General features: G+C 45.7%; 1 protein-coding gene across 4 annotated transcripts in view; it reads left to right on the plus strand.

Annotated features, from left to right (window-relative positions):
* The first annotated feature begins 2,682 nt into the window (after window positions 1-2,682).
* Window positions 2,683-24,168, plus strand: part of ntn2 (netrin 2) — a 63,177-nt gene continuing 41,691 nt past the window's right edge. Inside the window, exons 1-2 of one of the 4 annotated variants that reach the window (XM_036946498.1) lie at window positions 2,683-2,902; window positions 17,960-19,132. In XM_036946498.1, coding sequence (XP_036802393.1) covers window positions 18,064-19,132 — 1,069 coding nt within the window. In that variant the 5' untranslated portion in view covers window positions 2,683-2,902; window positions 17,960-18,063. Of the gene's footprint in view, window positions 2,903-6,904; window positions 7,292-17,959; window positions 19,133-24,168 lie in introns of those variants that run through there. The other 3 variants (XM_036946500.1, XM_036946497.1, XM_036946499.1) reach the window with 3 other exon arrangements.

Below are 24,168 nucleotides of genomic sequence, written 5' to 3' on the forward strand. Positions count from 1 at the left end.
CATCGCAAATTCAACAATAAGTGGTTTGAAATGAATTAGTGGCTAACTGCAAGCCTTGCAAAGCAATCACTATCCTGCTTTTCAGTAGAGTGGGTGTGTGGTTCCAAGTCTGGGTTAAAGGGATTATTTTCCAAGTTTAAAAGGATAAACATTCAACAATGGTCATACTGTCAATACAGCATGACTTCTGCCGTGCTCAAAACAACTGGAAACTCAGAACTGGGAAATCTAACTTCAGTGAGTTCAAGACAACTGGGAACTCTGAAAAAAACTAGCTCTGACCGGGAAAATATGTTTTGAACAGTCATCCAACTCGGAAAATAACCAGGAAAGTAATCTCACACTCAACGTCAACAAAACAAAAGAGATGATTGTGGACTTCAGGAAACAGCAGAGGGAGCACCCCCCTATCCACATCGATAGGACCGCATTGGAGAAGGTGTAAAGCTTCAAGTTCCTCGGCATAAAAATCACTGACAAACTGAAATGGTCCACCCACACAGACAGTGTGGTGAAGAAGGCACAACAGTGCCTCTTCAACCTCAGGAGGCTGAATAAGTTTGGCTTGGCACCTAAAACTCTCATAAACTTTTACAGATGCACAATTGAGAGCATCCTGTCGGGCTGTTTCACCGCCTGGTACGGTATCTGCACCGCCCGCAACCGCAGAGCTTTCCAGAGGGTGGTGCCCAACGCATCACCGGAGGCAAACTACCTGTCCTCCAGAACACCTACAGCAGCCGATGTCACAGGAAGGCCAAAAACCACCTGAGACACTGCCTGTTTACCCTATTATCATCCAGAAGGCAAGGTCAGTACAGGTGCATCAAAGCTGGGACTAAGAGACTGAAGAACAGCTTCTATCTCAAGGCCATCAGACTGTTAAATAGTCATCACTAGCACATTAGAGGCTGCTGCCTATATACATAGACTTGAAATCACTGGCCACTTTAATAAATGTAACACTAGTCACTTTAATAATGTTCACATATTTTGCAATACTCATCTCATTTGTATATACTGTATTCTATTCTACTGTATCTTAGTCAATGCCGCTCTGACAATGCTCGTCCATATATTTATATATTCTTAATTCCATTCCTTTACTTAGATTTGTGTGTATTGTGTGTATTGTTGTGAAATTGTTAGATATTACTGCATTGTTGGAGCTAGAAACACAAGCATTTCGCTACACCCACAATAACATCTGATAAACATGTGTATGTGACCAATAAAATTAGATTTGGGCCTCTTTCCAGAGCTCCGACCTGAAGATCACTGATGTCATCATGATTTTAACTTTTTTTTTTTCAGAGTTTCCAGTTGTCTTGAAAGAGCCATAAATCCAGAGAATTACAGATTTTGATGACATTTCAAAAGTGCTGAACAAATAGTTATATTGACTACGTCTGTCCTAGTTTGCTCTATAATATCTTAATAGAAATTACGGATTTCCTCTTATCCGCTCATTTGTAGATCTCAATTGACAGTAGAGCAAGTCCGCCATATCAGCTATGTTTTTTTTAAAGGCTGTAAATTAGTCTGAATGAACTGTTTCGCTGCCAAACAAGGCTCCGCTGATAGCCAGGTGTAGCAGTGGTAAGGTGTTGGGACTGCTTTTGGGACTCTGCTGTAGGCCCTAACAGTTTGTGGGCACCGTTTGTCACCGTTATAGTGCAATTAATGTATTGGTTAGTGTTTTGTAGTGGCTTTGCTGGCATCCATCTAAAATATTTTACTCTTTTTTTGCCCCACCAAGATTAACATGCTAAAATCGCCACTGAATGTGCAGTGCCATAATTAGTCGAAAGGATTAAGTATTTTTTAGAAACGCAATTTGTTTTTTAATCGGCTCTTAATCTGAAAATGTAAGGATAAACAAAAACAATCTAAATTAATGTATAGGGGCATGCTCCATATAAGGGCATGCTCCATATATCTCTTAAACTATCCTTAAACCCCCAAAGCAAGGGAGCGATCAAACATTTTGTAGTAAGGCCTTATTAAGGATGCATTTCCTGATTCCTTGATATGCCCATAAATTGACAAATAAAGGGCACTGAGGGAAATTTAAGAGGCCAATTGTTTAAGGACGACTTAATTCATTTTAAGGGGTCTTGGCATGTTTGAAGGGAAAGTTAAATGATATGTAATACTAATTTAAGGCAGTCCTTTTCCCTTGTGCTACTTAAATATTTTAGAGGGAGTTTGGCATTTCTCTCTCACCTCCAAATGTAGGCTTAAGTCTATAATAGGCCTAACGTTATCAACTGTCCAGAAAATGTTTCCAATCCTGTTTTGTGTCATTGTCAATACAGATTGACGAGCGAGAAAATGATCTTCCCGCTCTTTTATGAGCACGTACCATATCGTCAGTTGTGTCCCCACCTGACATCGATTCACTAATTAGACAAGATGCAGGACAAGCTTTGCTATTCTTTCAGTATTTATTGTCAGTGTGAGTTAGGTGGGTATAAGGTCTCCAATTTGTCTGTATATTTTGCGTTGTTGGTAGCCTATTTTGTTTGCTTTCGAGTTTGCGTTCGATTTTAGTTGCATTTAGGGGACTATTAGCGGTTGCGTTTTGAATGGCCTACAGTTGCATGTGCGACGCGCGTTCAGAAGAGGGCGCACTCTACCCACTTACATGTAGGTGTGGAAATTCCCTCAGAGGAAGGTACCTTCGGCTCTTGCGCTCAGCAGCGGAGATGCCAAAAACGAAGCTAGGCAAAAGCCGGAGGCTGACATTTTCTTAAAGGTGTCCGCCGCAGGGAACCCAACGCTGTAGAACTGAGCTTTGGAAAAATCCCTGGAGCTTGTTTTTGAGACAAAATCAGTAATCCAAGTGCAGCAACACAAAGGACTGCAGAGCGCTCCCCGCTTGGATTCACTGTGACAGCAAGTGAGTGTGTTGCCTGTTCTTACTCTTGCTTTCATTCTTCCTTTGATGTAGCCTAATCTGTCACCACTTGTAATTAGAGTGATAATCTACCTAGATTAGTGCCTGCCTAGTTTAGTTCCTTTGTCCAGGACAAATGGGACAGTTACAGTGGGATGGAGATGTTTGAGTGGTGCATGTTTCATGCTGTCATTCATGCTGATGTTTCATGCTGTGTGCATGCATCGTTCATAGGCCTATTTACAGTATTAAAATGCTACTGCTTGTTAAATGGTTACTGCATGGAGACCAGGCTAAACTATATGCATGTAGGCTAAACTACATCATGGAGCACTGTTTAGTAGCCAATTTCATATTCATTGTATGACTGCTTGGTTTAAAAAAACAAACAAAAAACATTGGCACCCATGTAATCAAATTGCTGTTCCATCAAAAGGTAATGATTGAGGTTTACAGATTGATGGGTCAGGGTTAAATGCTGTCAAATGATTACTGCCCTCTACTGATATCATTAACAAACTAAGCAGATTAAAAATGACATTATTTTTGACAACAACACCATCCAATAAGATGGTAAATCTTTCCAAGCAATCTATTCCTTCACACATACACAGCAATTAAAAATATTATTATGACAGAGATGAAGTCAACTTAGTGAGTGGAAAAAGTAGATGGGTCTATTTTTTGATCAAGGTTTTTCAGACTTGTGCATTTAAAACAAAGGATGTATAAAACTTAGAGATTAAGGGTCCTATATAACAAATACACAGCTTTAAGTTGAAAATGTATTCATAACTGTATTAACCGTGTTCTATGTTGATGATAGGGAAAATATTCAGATTATATAACTGCCAAAAAGGTTGAGGGGAGAGACGCCATAGAAGAGAGGATAATGTGAAGGAAGGGTAGAGGTAAGCAAGGAAAGTAAAAGGAGAAGAAGGGCGAGGGAGGCTCTGAAAAGAGGAGATGAATAGCAATACTGGAGAGGAAGAGGAATGAGAAAAGGTTGAAGACAAGGGAGGAAAGTAAAATAAAATTTTAAATACTTTCAGGCTATATGGCAATTGGTTATAAGACAATAGAGGGGGGTTTATTCATGTGTTCACCTATTGTTAACACTACATAACCAAAAGTATGTGGACACCTGCTCGTCGAACATCTCATTCCAAAATCATGGGCAATAATATGGAGTTGGTCCCCCCCTTTGCTCCTATAACAGCCTTCACAATTCTGACAAGGCTTTCCACTAGATGTTGAGGGACATGCTTCCATTCAGTCACAAGAGCATTAGTGAGGTCAGGCACTTATGTTGGGCGATTAGGCCTGTCTCAAAGTTAGCGTTCCATTTCAACCCAAAGGTATTTGATGGGGTTGAGGTCAGGGCTCTGTGCAGGCCAGTCAAGTTCTTCCACACCATCTCGACAAACCATTTCTCTATGGACCTCGCTTTGTGCATGGGAGCACTGTAATGCTGAAACAGGAAAAGGCCTCAAAGTTGGAAGCACAAAATCGTGTAGAATGTCATTGTATGCTCTAGTGTTAAGATATTCACTGGAACTAAGGGGCCCAAACCAAGAAAAACAGCCCCAGACCATTATTCCTCATCCATCAAACTTTACAGTTGGCGCTATACATTCGGGCAGATAGCATTCTCCTGGCATCCGCCAAACCCAGATTCGTCCGTCGGACTGCCAGATGGTGAAGTGTGATTCATCACTCCAGAGAACGCGTTTCCACTGCTCCAGAGTTCAATGGCAGCGAGCTTTACTCCACTCCAGCCAACGCTTGGCATTGCACATGGTGATCTTAGGCTTGTGTGCGGCTGCTCGGCCATGGAAACCCATTTCATGAACCTCCTGACAAACAGTTATTGTGCTGATGTTGCTTCCAGAGGCAGTTTGGAACTCGGTAGTGAGTGTTGCATCCAATAACAGACCAGTTTTATGCGTTTCAGCACTTGGCGGTCCCTTTCTGTGAGCTTGTGTGACCTACCACTTCGAGGCTGAGACGTTGTTGCTCCTAGATGTTTCTACTTCACAATAACAGCACTTACAGTTGACCAGGGCAGCTCTAGCAGGGCAGACATTTGACCAACTAACTTGTTGGAAAGGTGGCATTCTATGACGGTGCCATGTTGAAAGTCACAGAGGTCTTCAGTAAGGCCATTCTTCTGCCAATGTTTGTCTATGGAGATTGCATGGCTGTGTGCTCGATTTTATACACAAGTCAGCAATGAGGGAAATAGCCAAATGCACTCATTTGAAGGGGTGTCCACATAGTTTTGTATATAGAGTGTATTAGCCTCTCACACCGAGAAGAGAAGATAGGACTCAGGAAAGTAGGGGAGGAGAGGAAGATGAGACTGGGATAAACTCAGGCACAGAGCCTGGAAAAATAGGAACGAAGAGACACTTTTGCTGCCCTCTGTATTTGTTATTTACTTCTCCTCCACCCCCCTAAACCTGTCCACTGCACACTATTCCATTGTTATCTGTTGACTATTTCTCTCTGTCATTCAGGTCAATAGTATGAAAATAACTCTCTCTGTACTCTACTTTAAATGTCAGTATTTTCTGTTGCCTATCTCCTTTATCGTGTAAGAAGCTGTCCAAGAGTAGACCTAAGACAAACAGACAGATGCGAACACACACACACACACACACACACACACACACTGCGCTCTCTCTGTAAATCATGCTCAAACTTTATAATGTAAGATTTTTTAGGGCTAAGAACCATATTAGAGAATATTAAAAGATCCATTGTTTTGGTTCAAAAAATTCAAAAAGAACAAATGAATCAGTTGTTGTATAGCCTGGTGCTGTTACCCCCAGTGGATGGTGCAGTAAATACACTAAGAATGTTGATCAGCTTACAATGGAGTCAGGAGGCACGAAGGATTTGAAAGAACGCATGGGGTGCAGGGGCACGAAATAACGGTGTGTGTAATTATTCATTGCTACACCTGCAATAACACACCGGACCGAATATGCGTGCACTGTAAATGAAAGGTTTAGAATATAAACTAAACATGATAGTCCCGTAGAGAGTTGTTAAATTAATTGCGCAAATATTCTCCGTTTACCAACTCGGTTTTTATGCACAAACGCACAGTGACATAATGAACGTTTAGCCTACTCACGCTGACAAAGCATATGCCACATAATCTATGGCCTACTAACAAATTAACCACGAGGAATTATGAATGAGGGGGGTCTTTATTGATGCAATGCTGTTATTCTTACCCCTCGCCATAGTGGCGCATGAGGGACACTGTGGGCCCGAAGGGACCTCTCTGAAAATGAGAACGCATAGATCTGCAGAAAATACCTCCAATCTCTAAACGTCCTCACAATAGGCCTGTTCTTGGATCCTCAACCAAAGACCGGCGCTGCAAGCAAAATATAATACCCGTTTATTTAATTAGGTGCCCCCTTGTCTGTCATAATATGCATGTCCTAAATGTGGCTGTTTTGGAGCGTTGGCGTCCACTAATATGACCAAGCTGGTTCTGGCTATTATTATAATTAATACGTTATAACAATCGCATCTGCCTCTAGTTTCTGCGAGCCCTCGAGCCCCCTCAACTGAGTTTCAACAAGTTCAATGTTTTGTGTTCTCATTACGACCGCCATATGGTTGCCAGCGAAAACACCAAGCATCGGGCATTCATTTTAGCACGCTCACGGTAACACAAGCATTATAGCAACTGAGGTATAGGCCTGTAATGGTTGTCAAATGATACGCGCTGGTTTGTTTAGTTATAGCTCTTCGTTTGACAACACTTACAAAGGTTGATATGGTTAGTGTATTTTTTATACTTAAGTTATTTACTCCACATTATTGTGAGGCAAAGATGCACATTGCCTCATTAATTCAAATATGTATCTCTCTCTCTCTCTCTCTCTCTCTCTCTCTCTCTCTCTCTCTCTCTCTCTCTCTCGGCGGTCGCGACTGTGATCCAAGACGCTCTTGCGCGCAAGGTTAAGAAAATCTGGAATTGATTTTAATGGGGAGTAGCCTATCCCTCGCTTGCTTTTCAACCTATGGATGTATTGGTCTCTTTTCACTTGTACTGGACGGAGCGGGCGAGTGCAGTGTCTCACCTCTGTACTGTGTCCCCCTTGCCTTGCTCATGATATCTGTCGCTTTTGGAGAATACTGAACGTGCCTCTGTTTCTAAACAGCTTTGTATAATGTACCGTCCTCAAAACGCTCGAGACTGAGTAGACGGGGCTTGTCCATTGCATTTGGGAAGAATATTTTCTTCTGACAGATGCACATTTATTTTTGATTGTTTTGGACCTGAAACGTTGGACTGTGTTGTCGTTTTAAGAATCGCCAATACACCGCTCTTGGGCAAGTTTGATGTCCATTTTACGCATTTAACACGTGAGTTTACGAAGTCAATTTCAGTCATTTCCAGTAGCCTATGTTTGTCTGTCTTCATATGCTCCATTATTTAGCTCACATTCATGAAGTTTTATCAAATGTATTTCACTGTGGGATTTTTTATTTATTCTGATGTATTATAAGGCTGATCCACTATGCGTAAAGCACTGTTAATTACGCAGTTGTCTAATTAATATCTTTAATAACTGTTTGCTCCTTATGAATTCAATTGACATTATTTCATTATTGCAATACGGTTTATAGTTATTATTTTGTAGGTGAAAAAGTTAAGGTAGGCGTTATTATGTCACGCTTGAAATGATGGGGCAATATCCACCCTATAATTTGTTCAGATGAATACTTATTAGTATTGTTTATGGTAATACAAGTATAGTGTAGTGATATTACGGTTAGTCGTTTTTGTAGGAAACCTCTGGGCGCACTGAATTGGAGAGGCAAGGCGGACAGGTGGGCGATCAAAGAGCGCGGTGAGCGAGATCTAGCGTGCAGTGTGAACTCTCCTTAGTTTACAGCTGCCCCGTGGGTCCAAGGAAAGAACGAGAAAAACAGCCTAAACGGATACTTTAATATAGGTTGCAAGTAGTAGGTAGAGTCCATGTGTTTTAATATCAGTCCAATCTAGGCTAAATACAGATGCCAAATCAAGCAGCACTCCTCGTATCCCGCTTTCGAATGTAGCGGACACCTTATGCCAAATCTCCCAATGCGTTTGTCAATTCTAATATTTTCCCTTTACTTTGACGCCACCGCATTCGTATAGAAAAACACGAGAATGGAAGATTAGGAAGTTATATTTTCTTTCTTGAAGCTTATAGGAACATGCTACTTGGGATCCTTGGGACTTCCATACCCGATTGTCGTTGACATTTGAAATGGTTAAGGTTAGGTACGGATTATGGTTAAAATTAGGGTACGGGTAAATTAAGGTTAGGGTTAGGGACATCCCAAGGATTCCGATTAACCAATGCTGATACCAGCAAGTTTAAACCCCACCAGTAATTAAATTAATTGAAGGATAACATTGTTGAGAGATACAAGTCAGAACTAAATATTTTCTGTGATTATTTTATATGAATACAAGTTTGAAAAAAACATTATTGACAAAAATGATTGGCAAGTTTTCTTGTCTTGGCAAGCCTGATTTGGCTGATATGGCACTGAGCATGAGTCCTATGAAACTATTCACCTCGCAATTATAATTAGGAGGCCCGGCTTTTTCTCAACACTCACATCCTATAGAGTATAGGCTACATATTACAGACTAGCAGTAAAAAGCAGACAAGCTGCTGGGAGAAAGAGTTACACCACAACTGCAATAGATTCCTTATCTTAAATGCTTCGATTGAGCTAAGGAATGGCCCTATTAGAGATTAAAGAGTGTCAGCCACTTGACCCACTTATCCTCATTCTCCTGGCAAATTGCTGGAAGCCATCCAGAAAGATGGTGTTGTTGATACATCCTTAAGTTGTTCACTCAGATAAAGAAAACGTTGATGTGGTTTTAACTGTGGAATGTGGCAACCTTATGAGCAGGATTGTCTGGTCAAATGCAACAACGGCACTGTTATTCATATAGGAATGTCCGTACTTGTTTTTGTGAATTAATCATAGTCATTTAATTGCATCATGTTATGATCCATCAATAACACACAGTCAAAGGTTGAGCCAGGAGTCACCAGGGCTCAGGCACACGGGTGTGTAAGCTAATCCACAGGAACTCACTCCAGCAGGTTTATAAACTCCTTCTGGTGGTGTGTGTGTGTGTGTGTGTGTTGTAACGTAAGCAGATCATTTTCTCTGTGCTTTTCAAGGCAGGATTCCTTGGGACTCTTGGCTCCGTCCACCTGAACGAGTAAAGTCAACACATCCAATATATTTTTCTTCTCTGGTTTGAACAGCTTGAAGGGGGGAAGGAATGCTGCTGGTTCTTTTCCCCCCACTTTTTTTTCTTCTTTCGGTGGGCCTGAGACAGCTGTTGGTTTGCAGAGATCAACATTTGTCATCCTTAACAAATGAAACAAGCTGATTGGAGTGTTAAGCTAAGTCCACACATTTGACTCAACTTTGACCCTTTATGGAAGAACAGCCAGTGAGCCCGAGTATCGCAGATTCATCTGATTCATATCTGAACCTATTCATCATCTTTGGCTTTAGCACCAAAAGGGGAATGCCCATGTAGTTCTTTTTCCCCCAAATCCACTGCATCATTTTTATGCTGTGTCTAATGGTTTGGCATTGGCCTTCAAAAGTGGCTTTTCACAAGGAATCAGAATGGGCCTACCCCTGCTCTTCCTCAGTTGTAACTGTTGACACTGCACACAGAAATTTAACTCTTTACTAGGGAGATGGTGTGTGGGAATAGATAGATAGATAGATAGATAGATAGATAGATATATAGACTGGTGGCAGTGTGATGAGTGACCATCCTTAGCACCCAACCACACCACATCTCCCTTTCACCTTTTACATTGGAGGTGGGAGGAAAGACAAAACACTGTCTCTTCTGTCTTTTATAAGTGTGTGTCGGTGTCGGTGCAAGCCGGACGCCCCTGTTTAACTGCTGCTCGTCATTCGTCAGTGTGACGCCTCACGCGCCCCTTCCCGTGGGATGATCCCGGGCCGAGATTCCGAAGCTCCATCCCACCGCTCCCCGCTCCCTGCCAAGTCTGCATGTGTCAGCAGCACACATTTCCTCCAGATGCAGAAGGGTGTGTGAGGTCTGTGAGTGTGCGTTTGTGCTCAGGGTGTTTTGACCACCCTGCTATCTAAATCATTTTAAGGTTGAACTCTTGTTTTATCTCAATTATCAATAAAGAAAATGCCATTAGTGTACGCATGCAGGTGTTTTAGTTCTATCTGAAGGAATCCAATACTTCCTTTGGTCTGGGGTGAGTTGTTGTCGACTCACTCGCTGTCGACAGGCACCGCATGTCTGGCCTTCCCAAAGGTACAACAACCACATGTGTTCGCCCCATAGCCCCAGCTCCAACTCATCTCAATGACAGCCAGTCAGCATGTGGGCACAGGGGGTTAGGGGGACACAGGGAAACAGGGCCAGTAAAATAGCAGGTGACTGTCATAAACAGAGCCTGGCTATCTTCTCTTTTCCTCTGGCCCCCGGGGGGCTGCCATGGCAACATGAAGGAGCAGACCAGCTCGGTGGACCGGGAGGGCCTCTCTCCCTCTCTGTCTCTCTTTTCCCTCCCCTCCCGGCCATAACTCACCGCTGTGCAGTGTACCATTACCCTGCTCCAGCCTGGAAAATGGACATCACCATTGAGCTCTGTGTGGAAAGGGAGGGAGAGAATGGGAGGAGTAGAACGAGAGAGGTGGAGAACGAGGGATAAGGGGAAGGGTGGGTTGTCTGATGATTCAGCCCCTGCCTTCAAAAACGCTGGCACCCCTGATAATGTATGGGGCTCCGTGTGTGTGAATGAGAGCGCATGTGTTTGTCTGAGTGTGTGTGGTGTGCATGCCCGTGCCTATGTGTGAATGAGAGCGTTTGTGTGAGTGTGTGTGTGTGTGTGTATGTGTGTGGTGTGTGTGTGTGCTTATGTATGTGAGCGCTAAGAGCATTTTGAACACTTAATAAAATTATTTGTGGTATCCCCCCGTCAGTTCAAAGTGGCCCAGCTAGCTCTGGCTGTGGGGAAGTCTCTTGTACAATGGAAAAAGCTTTTTTCCTGTTGGAGGGCTCGGGGAGAAACCGCAAGCCTGCCTACCGCAGAGCCAACCATCAAAGGGCTTTGAAGCACACACCTCAACCCCCCCTCTACAAACCACTTCCCACTCCCTCTGATCCAGGAACAGCTCACCTGGCACTTCTGACCACCACGTCCGACCGTACCATGGTTACACCCCCCCCCCCATGGGAAATCAAAAACTCCTCGTAGCGTCCATGAAAAGCCATGTATGAAAGACATCTAAGGTGGTTCCTCAATCCTCACCTAAAGCCTGTCATCCGGACCCAATATGTTGGAATAGGCCTGTAGGCCTTACACATGGAGTTGTCACTGATGTCTCCATATTGTGAGATCTTCATTTAGAAGATCCGGATGGGAAGTCTCCTGTCTTTTCTCTGACGTCTCACACAGCAGTGGGTGTCATCAGTCCCATCTTGAGAACACATGTAGGGGGAAATATATTTCTTTTTTTAAAAGCGGATCACAGCTTGACACAGGCTATAAATGCTTTTGGCGAAGGCCAAACCGCCAGCACATTATGAAATGAACAAGCCTCTATCTCCTCATTAGCCAAGGTATATTTCTCCCTGATTCCCGTATAAAACATGTTTCATATGAAAGGTATGTGTTCTATGAAACTCAGGGATGAGCTCAAGCCCTTATTCTTTCCCAGACTCCACAGTTAAAATCTCCATGTCCTCAAACCAAGATGGGGTGGGGGGATTTGTAGGCCTATTTTAGGATGGCAACAATTTATAGTTTGGAAAGGCAGTATTACATTGTATCGCTCTCTTTCTCGGTCTCTCTTGGTTTCTCTCTCTCTCTCTGGTTGCAGTTGTTCTATCATTCTCTTGTTCTTTGACCCCCCCCCCACACATACACACACACACACTATCTCTTCTCCAAACTCAATAAGCTCAAAGGAGGAAGCCATTCTAAACCTAGTGTGTGTGAGTCTGTTAGTAGCAGGGTGAAAGGTCAGGTTTGTGTCCTCTAAGTCTAACACCCCCCCTTTATGGTATGGGTTATGATTGGGTGGCTGTAAACTGATCCTAGATCAGTGATAAGGTACTTGTACCCAGAGCAGTGAGTCATGTATGATGTCAGGGACTCGAGACCTAAAACTTCCTCTCGGGATCTCTCCATGGTACTGAACCACGACATCACGGAGTCAGTTAGGCCACTCTATAGGCTACCGCACATTACATCAGAGTAAATTAGGTAGATCAGCATATAGGGTCAACCTCATCCCCACGTCAGGTTGATTTAAGGTCAGTGATGCATTGTTCCCCCTAATGGTGAAGGCTAGGATTGGAAAGGGAATGCGGATCCTAGATCTTTGCATATGGGCATCTTAAGGCTTCCTCTCGTTTGGCTGGGTGTTTGTGTATGTTGTTTCTATTTACCTGATGTTTGCTAGTGTATTTGTTGGAGTTCGTTGTCCCTAAGCAAGTGTTAGTACAGTACTTTGCTTGTTTGTCCGTCTTGATGTGAACAAATTAACCTTTTTCTGACACTGTTTCACCCATGAGTCGACCTTGCGCCATGTTTGCAGTCTCACATCCCTCCCTTTCCACGCCACAGACTCTTACTCACAGACCAAAAACACCAAATTCACAGAATGAACAGAAAATACCCCTAATATCAGCCTCCCTTTGTAGTGGAGTGTAGCGCAGAGAACCCCAAGCTTAGTACAGCTTCCTGTCTGGATCTATGAGAAGTAGCCTGACCTGCCTCCTCTCCTCTACTCTTAGTAGTTCTGGATCAGGTTCTGTTTTAATAACTACTGGAGAGTAGGCTGGGCCGCAGCGGCTGCATTCCTCTCCTGGGCGTTCTCGCTCTCTTAGAATGGAGAGGGAAAGAGAGAAACTGCTCTCTGCCCCTGAAAACCACCTTCTGTGGCACACTGTGTGTCTCTTTGTGTCAGAGATAGTCCCCCAGCGCTGGACTCTATGGGGGAGGTTCCCTCCCTTTACAGTTTTGTCATTTAGCAGATGCTCTTATCCAGAGCGACTTACAGTAGTTAGTGCATACATTTTCAAATTTGTTCGTTTTCTCTCTCTCTTTCTCTTCTGCTTCAGAGCAGGCGTGAGACTTTTCAAAATTGGTCAGTGACCCCCCCTGCTAATGACACGCTCAGCTATGAGAGTTGACCCCTTCTTGCCGCTGTTCCTCTCCTGCTCTCTTGTTCACTTGTTCCATCATCGGATTGGGTTTGTGCCACTAATACCCTATTGCCTGTGGACTGTCAATCACGTGTATTTACCCTGTGCGTGTGTGTGTGGTGTGTGTGTGTAGGGGATTTGCTCAGTCAATCAACCCCACCCATTTAAATGCATACGCTGCATCTCCCATAGTTATGACTGGACTCTGATAGACAGTGTACAGTAGTGCCCTCTTGTTCACATTTAAAAAGTCCTCCACGGTTGCCACAGCTGCTAACAGGCCAATCAGGGATTACTGTACACTGGGCCCAGTGACAGACAGACATTGGGGCACCCGGCCTAGCCTCCTCCCAGGGTCATCTGAGTGGATGAGCCCCAAGGAGATCCATTCAGCCTCGTGGTGAGAGGGCCACCCCCCCAGCACACTGCCCCAGCAGTGGGAGTCCCTGACTGGGCTACGAGGTGGATCAGCTGTCCCTCTCCCCCTGCACCCCTCTAGTTCTCCCTCCCCCCGGTCCCCCACGCCCAAGCCAAATAAAGCCTCTCAGCACCTCCTGTTTTCCTAATCCGTGAACTCTGACAGAGGAGCTGCGCTTGAAAGAGACACAACTCAACATGGGATGATCTCCTGGTGACGGGAAAGCTGAAAAAACGCTCCCCGGAATTTCGCAGCCAGGACCACCCTATTCCTCTCTCTCCTATCACCCCCCCTTATTGTTGATTGAACCTCTTAGGCAAAACCTATTGGATCAGTTCCAATCACATAAACACCCTGATATTCCTTGTGACATTGCAGGACCTTGCAGAACCAGAATCAGCAAGCGGCTGATAACTTGTCATGTATTCCATGCACATAAAGCCATATATCAACCTGGGGAAATAAATTGGTTAACCTCTCGGGACTCGGAAGCAGTAAAGCATCTTGTCACGTGCAGTGTTAGATTGCAAGCACTGGCCATTTCAGTCCTTACTGAATGACTAGGCACTTTAGCCAAGTGGGTGGAAATACTGTTGTTTTCTTTTGAAGTAGGTTTGTGTGTTTAGGTGATTTGATTTCAATTGAACCTGTAAGCCTAGCACATGACATGCGGAGCGCTCCACTTGTAAGAAGTAGCCTCTCGTTGGTAGTTAGCCGTAGTTAGAGTCAAATAGCAAAGCCTTTCTGTGTGGTATTCCTTACTCCTCACAAACATTCACACTGCTGTTGCTACTTCAACCACATTTAATTAGATACAGCGTCTGCCCCTGTCGAGAAGAACTTGTGGCTTGTGGAAAAGCTCTGTCAATGCTGAGAGCAGCAGATCATTTCTTGCTGAAGCTCAAACTTACCCGAGTGTTTCGGAGAAGTCAGCCTATGTCTCTCCGCTGGCGTCTCGGCTGAGAAGTTTGTGGAATTGGCACACACACTTGTCAAAATTCTACAGAGAACAAGCAAGCTGAACAATGTCAGTCAGTGACGTTTACATACCAAGGACACAGTCTTGTTCAGAGCTAGACTAGAGCTAGACTAGCGGTTAGCTTGAGTTGTTAGCTGTAGTGTATGCTTTTACTGTTAGCTTATGTTTTGAAAAGCTAACACAGAGTTGCTATTTTTGTATTTTTTTATTTAACCTTTATTGAACTAGGCAAGTCAGTTAAGAACAAATTCTTATTTACAATGACGGCCTAACCCGGCCAAACCCTAACCCCCAAAACTGGGCCAATTGTGCGCCGCCCTATGGGACTCCCAATCAGTGCCGGTTGTGATAGAGCCTAGCTAGCTAGTGAGTGTTCTTTTCAGGGGGAACTGTTGAGGTGGAATTAGAGCGGCAATGGCACTGTTCCTCCTCTGTTTAACCTATGCGTCTCATCTGCCAGACGTGCTTGACAGCACCAGACCGCTGGAAGAATCTCCCGGCAGGCCGAGCAGAGCTGTGTGTGGACCACACCATATTTAGTCATCCACAGGCCGCCACAGACCAACGATGTCGTCCTCCACCTTAATCTGTCTCCCCCTGTCTCTCCCTCCTTTTTTTAATCTCCCTCCCTCTACTCCCTCTTTCCATCTCTGTCACTTCCCCCTCTCCTTCGCTTTCCTTCTCTCCATCTCTGTCCTCACTCGCTCTCCCTTTTAGATGTCTCTGCCTTATCACTGTCACTCGTTCTCTTTCCATCTCTGTCTCTTCCCCCCTCCCTCCCTCCCTTCCTCCTTCTCTCTGCCTCTTTCAGTTATTTGTTTTGCTCTATCACTCAGAGACACTTTCCACCCCACTTTGTACCTCTCTGCCTTTCCAACCATGCTCCCTCTCTCTCACTGTCCATCTCTGTAATAGTCACTGCAGCCCCCCTCCCTCTCTCTCTCTCTCTGTCCCTCCATCTCTCACCTCTCCCTCTCTCCGACGGGCGCGGCGCTGACGGAAGCTGGACCGCGATGCTAATGAGTTGCTAATTCCATCAGCAGTCTCCTCCTGTGGGCCTGACCTGGCTGCCTGGTCTGGCTGCCAGGCTTTGATGATGGAGTGCCTCCAATGATGTACTCCCGCCTGCTCACCCACTTTAGCCTTTCCCCTCAGACATGTCCCATTGATCATAGTCTTCCGCCCGGCACTCCTTGCCAAATCATTTATGAACCAGCCTCGTTCCATTCCTACTCTCCATTTTTCATTACATGGAATTTTATTTGATGTGAGGTGGACAGGTTTTTTTAGGTGCTCGGATGGCTGTGAGAGCATTCCATTCCGTACTTCAATTTGGCCTTAAGTACTGGTTAATGTTTGGGAAGCAAAATAGTTGGTTTGTTTATTTGTGTGTCGCCTTTCTAGGTCCAAAGACTGTTCGCGAGAAAGTCAAATCATAGTTTACTTTGTTCCCATAGAACATTGTTAGGGAGATATATGTAACCACTCTCCCAGAAATGCACAAGAATGCATGTTTTGCGGCCAAGTTAAAATAAATAGATAAAGAAGTTGGAACAGAAATTTCAATGGTTTTCTATCTCGCTATCTCTATCTCTTTACATTTTGATGATCCTCTTTCCGTTCTTACCACGCACACACACACACACACACACACACACACACACACACACACACACACACACACACACACACACACGCACACACACACACACACACACACTCACACACACACGCACACACACACACACACTCTCACACACACACACACACACACACACACACACACACACACACACACACACACACACACGCACACACACACACACACACACACACACACACACACACACACACACACACACACACACACACACACACACACACACACACACCTCCAGCCAGAGGAGAGGCCAAATGGTAGAAGCTTAAGCAGTTGAGTAGAAAAGAGCGCCCCTATTTACCGGACGACTGGGCTCTTTCTCCAGTGTTCTGAGAGTTGCTAGCTTTGGAACCCCTAAAAAAGAAAAGAACAGAACTTTTGTTTTTCGACTCATTTTAACTCGCTCCGTCTGCCTTCCTCCTCGACTGAAGTGCAAGGCAGATGCAGGCTTTTGTTTAGCCAAGGAGGGGAGGGATGCCCAATAAGAGGAGTGAGAGGAGGAGAAGGGGGGGGGGGGGGGAGAAAGCAGGGGCAACAGTTTCATTGTAGCTTAATAAATTCCTTGCAAAGACGATCGGGGCGCCTTCTCAACCTCTCGGCTGTCTGTCTCAAATGGGGTCCTTCCAGGCTTGACACCCCGGCAAATAAGGGTGGGATTAGGGAGGAAAAGCCCCGGGCTGTATACATCTCTTTTCTCCCTCCCTTTCTCGCTCTACCCTACATCTTTCTCTCATTCCCTCTCTCTCTCGCGCTCCTTGTCTCCCTCTTTCCCTCTTTGGAAACGAGAGGCCCCTGTCTGGTGTGGAGCCCATTTGAATGATCTCATCCAGGTACACTGACAGTCTGAGATTTATAGAGACCTTTCAGCCCAAACCAATGGCTTTGTTACAGCCAGCTCTGCCAATGGAGCCTTCCAGGAATCTGCCTCTGTAAAGAACACGTTGTTGCCATTGTAGCCCTCATATAGCTACAGTACCTCGGTACATGTCCAATGCTTTATGTTCAAATGGCATATAGCGTTGCACTTGCCTAGTGGGGAAATAAATACTATATTGTGTTCAACGCTGTGTACAGCTAGTTATTTGTCTTTAGTTCCTCTTTAGGTCAGTGTTCTTTTACCGTTGAATTGGGGAGTTGGCTAAGGCCAAGTGTGGCTGACGGCTCTGCCCGTATATTTTGAACGGGGATTATGGGGTGACTTCTGCCGCGCGCGCCGCCGAAGCACGACCAGAGTGCCTCGCCACGACCTGAATGGAGGTGCTGAAAGAGTAGCGCCATTGAAATTCAGGACTCGGTCGCTCCGGCCCCGGCCCCAAACATCTAAGATCTCTCTTTATATGGTCACTCTCTTTCTCTCTCTCACTCACTCGTTCTCCCCCCCCCCCCCACCCCCCCATCTCTCCCACTACCTCTTTTACAGGCTTTTAGTTAATGAAAACACTCCATTACTCATTATAAGGCCCTGAGGTGTTTTGACATGTCACAAACATGATATTTAGCTCATATGAGCAAGCTTACGGATATAGTAGGGTTGAATTGACGACAGTAAGATGACTGGAAGTGTTTTGGACGATTGGACGTGTCCACAATAGCATGAGGATATCTACATGACTGAACTGTGAATATTTTCATCAATAAGCAGAGGTCAAAAAAGTTGTTTGTTGCTTTGAATCCTTTTATGGCAAGCTCTGGCACTTATCTCTCCCTCTCTCTTTTCTTTCTCTTGTTTCTCTGTTTCACAGGACAGGCTGCGGTGGTCACGGTCACCCTAAAGGAAGGGTCTCCTTCCACTCCCCCTCTCACACCTACACATACACTCCCTCGGACACACACCCACACACGCAGGATGAGGGAAGCCTGGAGGTGCCTGCTGGGGCTTTTCCTCCTGGCATGCTCCGCCTCTCCCGCCTCCCCTAACGGTGCTGCCAATCCCTTCGCTGGGCAGCAGACACCCCCAGACCCATGCTATGATGACGCGGGAGCTGCCCGCCGCTGTATCCCCGAGTTCATCAACGCCGCCTTTGGCAAGGAGGTGGCCGTGTCCAGCGTGTGCGGCCGGCCGACGCCGTCCCGCTCTTGTAGTGTGGTGGAGCGCGGTGATGAGCGGCCCTCAGTGCGCACCTGCCAGATCTGCGACGCGGCGGACCCGCGGCGTGCCCATCCGCCCTCCTACCTCACTGACCTCAACTCGGCCCACAACCTCACCTGCTGGCAATCGGAAAACCTGCACACCTCGCCGCACAACGTCACCCTCACCCTGTCGCTGGGCAAGAAGTTTGAGATCACCTACGTCAGCCTGCAGTTCTGTTCGCCCCGCCCTGAGTCACTGGCCATCTACAAGAGCATGGACTATGGCAAGAGCTGGACGCCTTACCAGTACTACTCGTCCCAGTGTCGGCGCATGTACAACCGGCCCAACAAGGCGGCCATCACCAAGCAGAACGAGCAGGAGGGCCTGTGCACCGATGGCCACACTGACCTCTACCCTCTATCCGGGGGGCTCATTGCCTTCAGCACTCTGGACGGGCGGCCCTCCGGGAAGGACTTTGACAACAGCCCTGTGCTCCAGGACTGGGTGACAGTCACTGACATCCGTGTAGTTTTCAGCCGGCCCCAGCTGCCACGTGAGCTAGGGGCAGGAGGAGTGGGGATAGGCGGGGGAGGCCGGATTGACGAAGACCCAATGGTACCGTCCACGTCTCTGCCGGCATACTTCTACGCGGTGGGGGACTTCCAGGTGGGCGGGAGGTGTAAGTGCAACGGGCACGCCTCACGCTGCCTCAAAGACAAGGAGGGCAAGCTGGTGTGCGACTGCAAGCACAACACGGAGGGGCCCGAGTGCGACCGCTGCAAGCCCTTTCACTACGACCGGCCATGGCAAAGGGCCAGCGCTCGCGAGGCCAACGAGTGTCTACGTGAGTCACAGCTCTAATCAGCATTTTCTATCAGTTTTGATTCTGTTCTTTTCAATTTGGCTAATTTCAACCATTTTTTACTCTCTTTGCATTTGCATTGTTGAATGTGTAGATTCATTAATTCAATCACACCTCATAACTAGAAATGTATTATTTAATATGGCAATGTTAGACAATTCATACACACACACACACACACACACACACACACACACACACACACACACACACACACACACACAGATTCTTGAAATGTTTGTGTCAGCATGGATTGGAATTCTTCAGTCCTCATGCAGTTTTTGAACAGAGGAAGGTGCTTGATGATCTGTGTCGTGGATTTACCATGTATTTGTGTCCTGCAACTTAGTTTTTTTGAGCAGTACAAATCACTCATTATAGAAATATCTGGTCTATGAGAATACTCATCAATTCAATGGCCACCATGTTGAAAGGACCATGACATTTTTTGAGCAGGGTCTAGTCCTTTACTTATCTTTCTATATCCAGGCACCCTCTCTATCTCTCCAACTCTCTCTCGCTCTCTCTCTCTCACCCTCTCTCCCTCTCTCCCCGCCCTACCCTTGAGTGAAGGAGGTATTCTCTTCCAGTGACAAGCTACTGAATGCGTCTCAGAATTCCTAATGAGGGAATGTGCGGGATGGGGATTGAGCCCTGTTGCACACCCACCCATCAGTGGGCTTGTGAGGCGAGACGGGCCCAACACAAACACACGTCTGTCTGGGATTCTGTGTGTCTCTCTCTCTCTCGCCTCCTTCTCCACATTATCCTCCCAAACGCCTGTGAATAATGAGTAAATTGTTGAAATACAGGTGGCAGTTCCTTTATGCGACAAGTAGCATACCATTTTCCCCCCTTTAAATATGGACAAAACATGGGTAACGTTAACTTATATTTGAAAAAAGCACATGGTGGTGTTTCTGGGTGGATTCAGCTTAAAACCGAATTAGTCATGTTCGGTATTATTAATTATAATCCCCCATTTTCCCTCTAATTTCAACAGCTCTTTCACTGAAGCTATATTAAAGAGTTTGATTAATGCTCAATCTGTGTTCCATCTGAGGTTGCTGTAATGGTCTCAGCATTGCAGGTAAAGTTAAAATATGATTTTGACAATAGTAAGGCTAGATGTGTGTGCTGCCTGAATACACAGGATGACCTGCTGTTGACACAGTTGAAGATGAGGCTGGAATGTTCGGGTGGCCAATGCCAAATGCAACCCATCCCCAACCCTACATTGCCCAACAGATTTACAGTACACCGAAATGCAGCGGCAGTATTTGTGAGTTCTGTTTTCTTAGCTCTATATACAGGACTCCTGAACACTCAACCCAACCTGATGTTTTCTTAGCTCTATATACAGGACTCCTGAACACTCAACCCAACCTGATGTTTTCTTAGCTCTATATACAGGACTCCTGAACACTCAACCCAACCTGATGTTTTCTGGGCTCCCCTCTGAAGTAAACACGCCCCCTCACGAACAAGTCTAAACAGCGAATGACAACAGTTCGAGTTGTTGGCACACCACGGCAGCTAAGTCATCCAAGAATGTAATTTGGCAGTGATTGCCATTACTTCAAGACATGTATTCAAAAAAGAACCATCCAGACACTCTCTGAAAGCTTGGCAAGTGAAATTGCAGTAATTTTAGCAGATTACCTTTTTATGGGATTACTGCGTTTTATGATAAAGTGAACACAGATTTTTTTAATATGTCAAATTCGGTTACTGCTTGTCAGTAGTGATACTTTAAAAAACGGGCAGAGGTGGAACCCAATTCAGGTCAATTCTGCTTGTCATAAAAATCTGTAGCCATTGGAAAATAACACCGTATTAGAAGCCACTGTCCCACGTTTTACCTTCCCCGTAACTAAATACAATTACAGGCGAGTAAAAAAAAAACAGGAGTAAAACATTGAAAAACAGTGTATATTTTTCTAACATGTTGTAATTGCCAGCGCTGCTGGCCTGAAATCATATTTAGCGTTGAGCAGTGCCAGATCTGCTTAAAAGAGAGTGACAGGGCCAGAGGAACATAGCTGGGGCTATTGCAGTGCTGGTCCAAGGAGCGGGTCTGTTTCTATTTCCCCCCTCACTGACAACCCCCCCCCCCCCCTCAAGACCCTCAACCCTGTGCCTTTATAGTCACACCCGCCTCGTAGCCCAGCACCCTCCATTCCTACCCTTGATTATGTTCTCTAACTTCCCCCAAATCTCCACCCCTCACGCTCTCACTGTCTCGCTTTCTCTGCGCCCCGTTGTCCAGCTCCTTCTCCTACACTCTTACTCGCTTGACTTACTCTCAACCTTTACCACCGCCCCCACACCCGACTCTATCCCGTAACTCCCTCGCTCTTCCCCTCTCCCCACCCCTCTCCTGTTTGGGAAACGTTCCACCTGCTTCCCGTAGATCCCTCCTCAGTGGGATTGATATGTCACCTCCGTCCATTACTCTTGGACTAAATGCCCTGTGCGCCGCGGCCAACACTGATGACCTCATCCCAGCGCTGATACAGGGCAGTAAAAACCTAATGCATGCTGCACGCTATACCTGATCACAGATCAGAGGGGACGCCAAACCCACATGTCCCTAATTACAATGTTCCAAAAGGCCCTTTAGGGCTCATTCTAGAATGACCCCGCCACAGTGCTGGTTCCAAAATGTCCTCAAAAGTGTGCTGGACTACGTTTACAAAAAGACGTCCCCATGGCACACTGAAGCTCATTCTTAAGAGTGTCCCCTCCCTTTGTTGGTCCTCGGCTGGCTTTTTCCTTTTTGGCGCTGCAGAAAGCAGCGGGCCGCACAAACGAGCCCTGTAGGACACCACCGCGTCAGCAGCAGCAGCCGTCTGTGGCGCCGGGCCGAGGTGTGTGTATTCAGTCTGGGAGAGGGTGTGAGATTGGCACGCTTTGGAGAAGCCCGGGTCCCCAGGTGTCACCGGAGCCCTTCTCTGGGTCGCAGGGCTATGGGACTCCGGGAGTGTTTTTTGGGTGGCGGGCTGAGGTCATGATCCCCTGTGGGGTGATGACAAGGTTAAGCTGACGGGGAGATTCCCCTGGGGGGGGGGGGGGGGGGGGGATGTATATGTTTTATTTTATTCTAACAAAAATATGCACTGAGTATACCAAACATTAGGAACACCTTCCTAATATTGAGTTGCAGCCAACAAGTGACATCGATAAGGGATCATAGCTTTCACCTGGATTCACCTGGTCAGTCTGTCATGGAAAGAGACTGTTCTTAATGTTTTGTGTACTCAGTGTATATTATATTGTATATTATATTCAACAACAAAAACATGTTTTCCATTCATACCATTTGAAACCAACACAGCTGTGTTGCTGAAGAGAAAACACGACTTAGTCCACATGTTTATGTAACACGTGCGTCGTGCCCCATTAGTGTTTTTACCTTCTTGCCTTAATCATTATCGTTCATTGAGATTATTAAAAGATACTTTGAATCCCCTTCCCAGTTCTGAACTGAGTCGAGAGCTTGTATGGTGGTGTGAGCCAAGCTGAGCTGTCTCTCTAGTCCTGTTTGATTGTTCACGGGTCTCCCTAATGTTTGACATGCGCTTCGCCGAGATTACTGTCTGGGTTTTTGGCAGGCCCAGGAACCGTCTGCAGACACAAACCAGCACACACACGCTCCCCGCCCGCCCCGCCGCCCCTCCATGAATCCTGCCCACAGACACGAGTTTACAAACCCAGAGCCATAGCAGTTTGCAATCGAAGCCAAAATAGGAGAGTTTGAGATGGTCTGTTTTTCTAAAGGAGATGTCATGGAAAAATTGTCTGCTTGGTCTCATTCAGAGCCAAAAGATAAAATGCGGTCGGGAACAGGTGAATAACAAGTGTCAGATTACTTACTGCGATAGGATGGTGCATTGGTGTGACGGTGGTGATGGTGTTATGGTTATGGCATGCTGGTAGTACAGCGTTACAGAGCTATATCATTACTGAGATGATATGGTGGTATGAGAGCCTGACTGGCACGTTATAGTGTGACGCAACGGCTTGTAATGAAGTTGACTGTTTAATTTGACTTTGATCACAATGTTTTTGTCGGACAGAACAGTTAACAAGTACGGTGGTGGCTTTTGACTGTCAGACTACATAACTATATATTTTATTACTTTGTGGCCATACAGTCCTGGCTCTCTCTGCCAGTGTCACCCCTGCTCGGCCATACCCTGCCCAGGTCTGCTCTTTGGCCCGCCAGCCTGTTCTCTCATGCTATTCCTTCTCATTAGTGTAGACTAGAGTCTACAGACCATGCCGGCTTCTGCTAGGCTCAGCCCTCTGTAATCCAGAAGTCCACACTGGGAATCACAGTACAGGCCAGACCCCACCAGCTCTATTGGACTCGACAGGCCATGACTGGATACTTAGAGCATGAAGCACATGACTTCAACAATGTGCCTAGCATTTGTCTGAAAGCAGCTGAGATAATGAGAGTGCATCACATATGTGAACAGTACGTACAGTATGCATCACAGGAGGTTGGTGGCACCTTAATTGGGGAGGACGGGCTTGTGGTAGTGACTGGAGCGGAATCAATGGAATGGTATCCAATACATTTTTAAAACATTTTTTAAATTTAGCCTTTATTTAACTGGGCAAGTCAGTTAAGAACAAATTCTTATTTACAATGACGGCCTACCCCGGCCAAACCCGGACAACGCTGGGCCAATTGTGTGCCGCCCTATGTGACTCCCAATCACGGCCTGATGTGATGCAGCACGGATCAAACACGTGATTTCTAGGTGTTTGATGCCATTCCATTTGCTCCGTTCCGGGCCCTTATTTTGAGCCATTCTCCCCTACGCAGCCTCCACTGATACATCCATTGTTCTGGACAGACTAAATCCATGTAGTCTGTCCAGAACAATTCCTCTTTGAATTATTGAACGTCTTATATCATACATATACAATGATCTATTCTAGGTCAATATTAGATAATGTCTGCCATGCTAATGAGGCAAGCTTGATTTGGAAATAGGAATTCTATA

This window comes from Oncorhynchus mykiss, chromosome 16, assembly GCF_013265735.2.
Source record: "Oncorhynchus mykiss isolate Arlee chromosome 16, USDA_OmykA_1.1, whole genome shotgun sequence".
Lineage (NCBI taxonomy): Eukaryota > Metazoa > Chordata > Actinopteri > Salmoniformes > Salmonidae > Oncorhynchus > Oncorhynchus mykiss.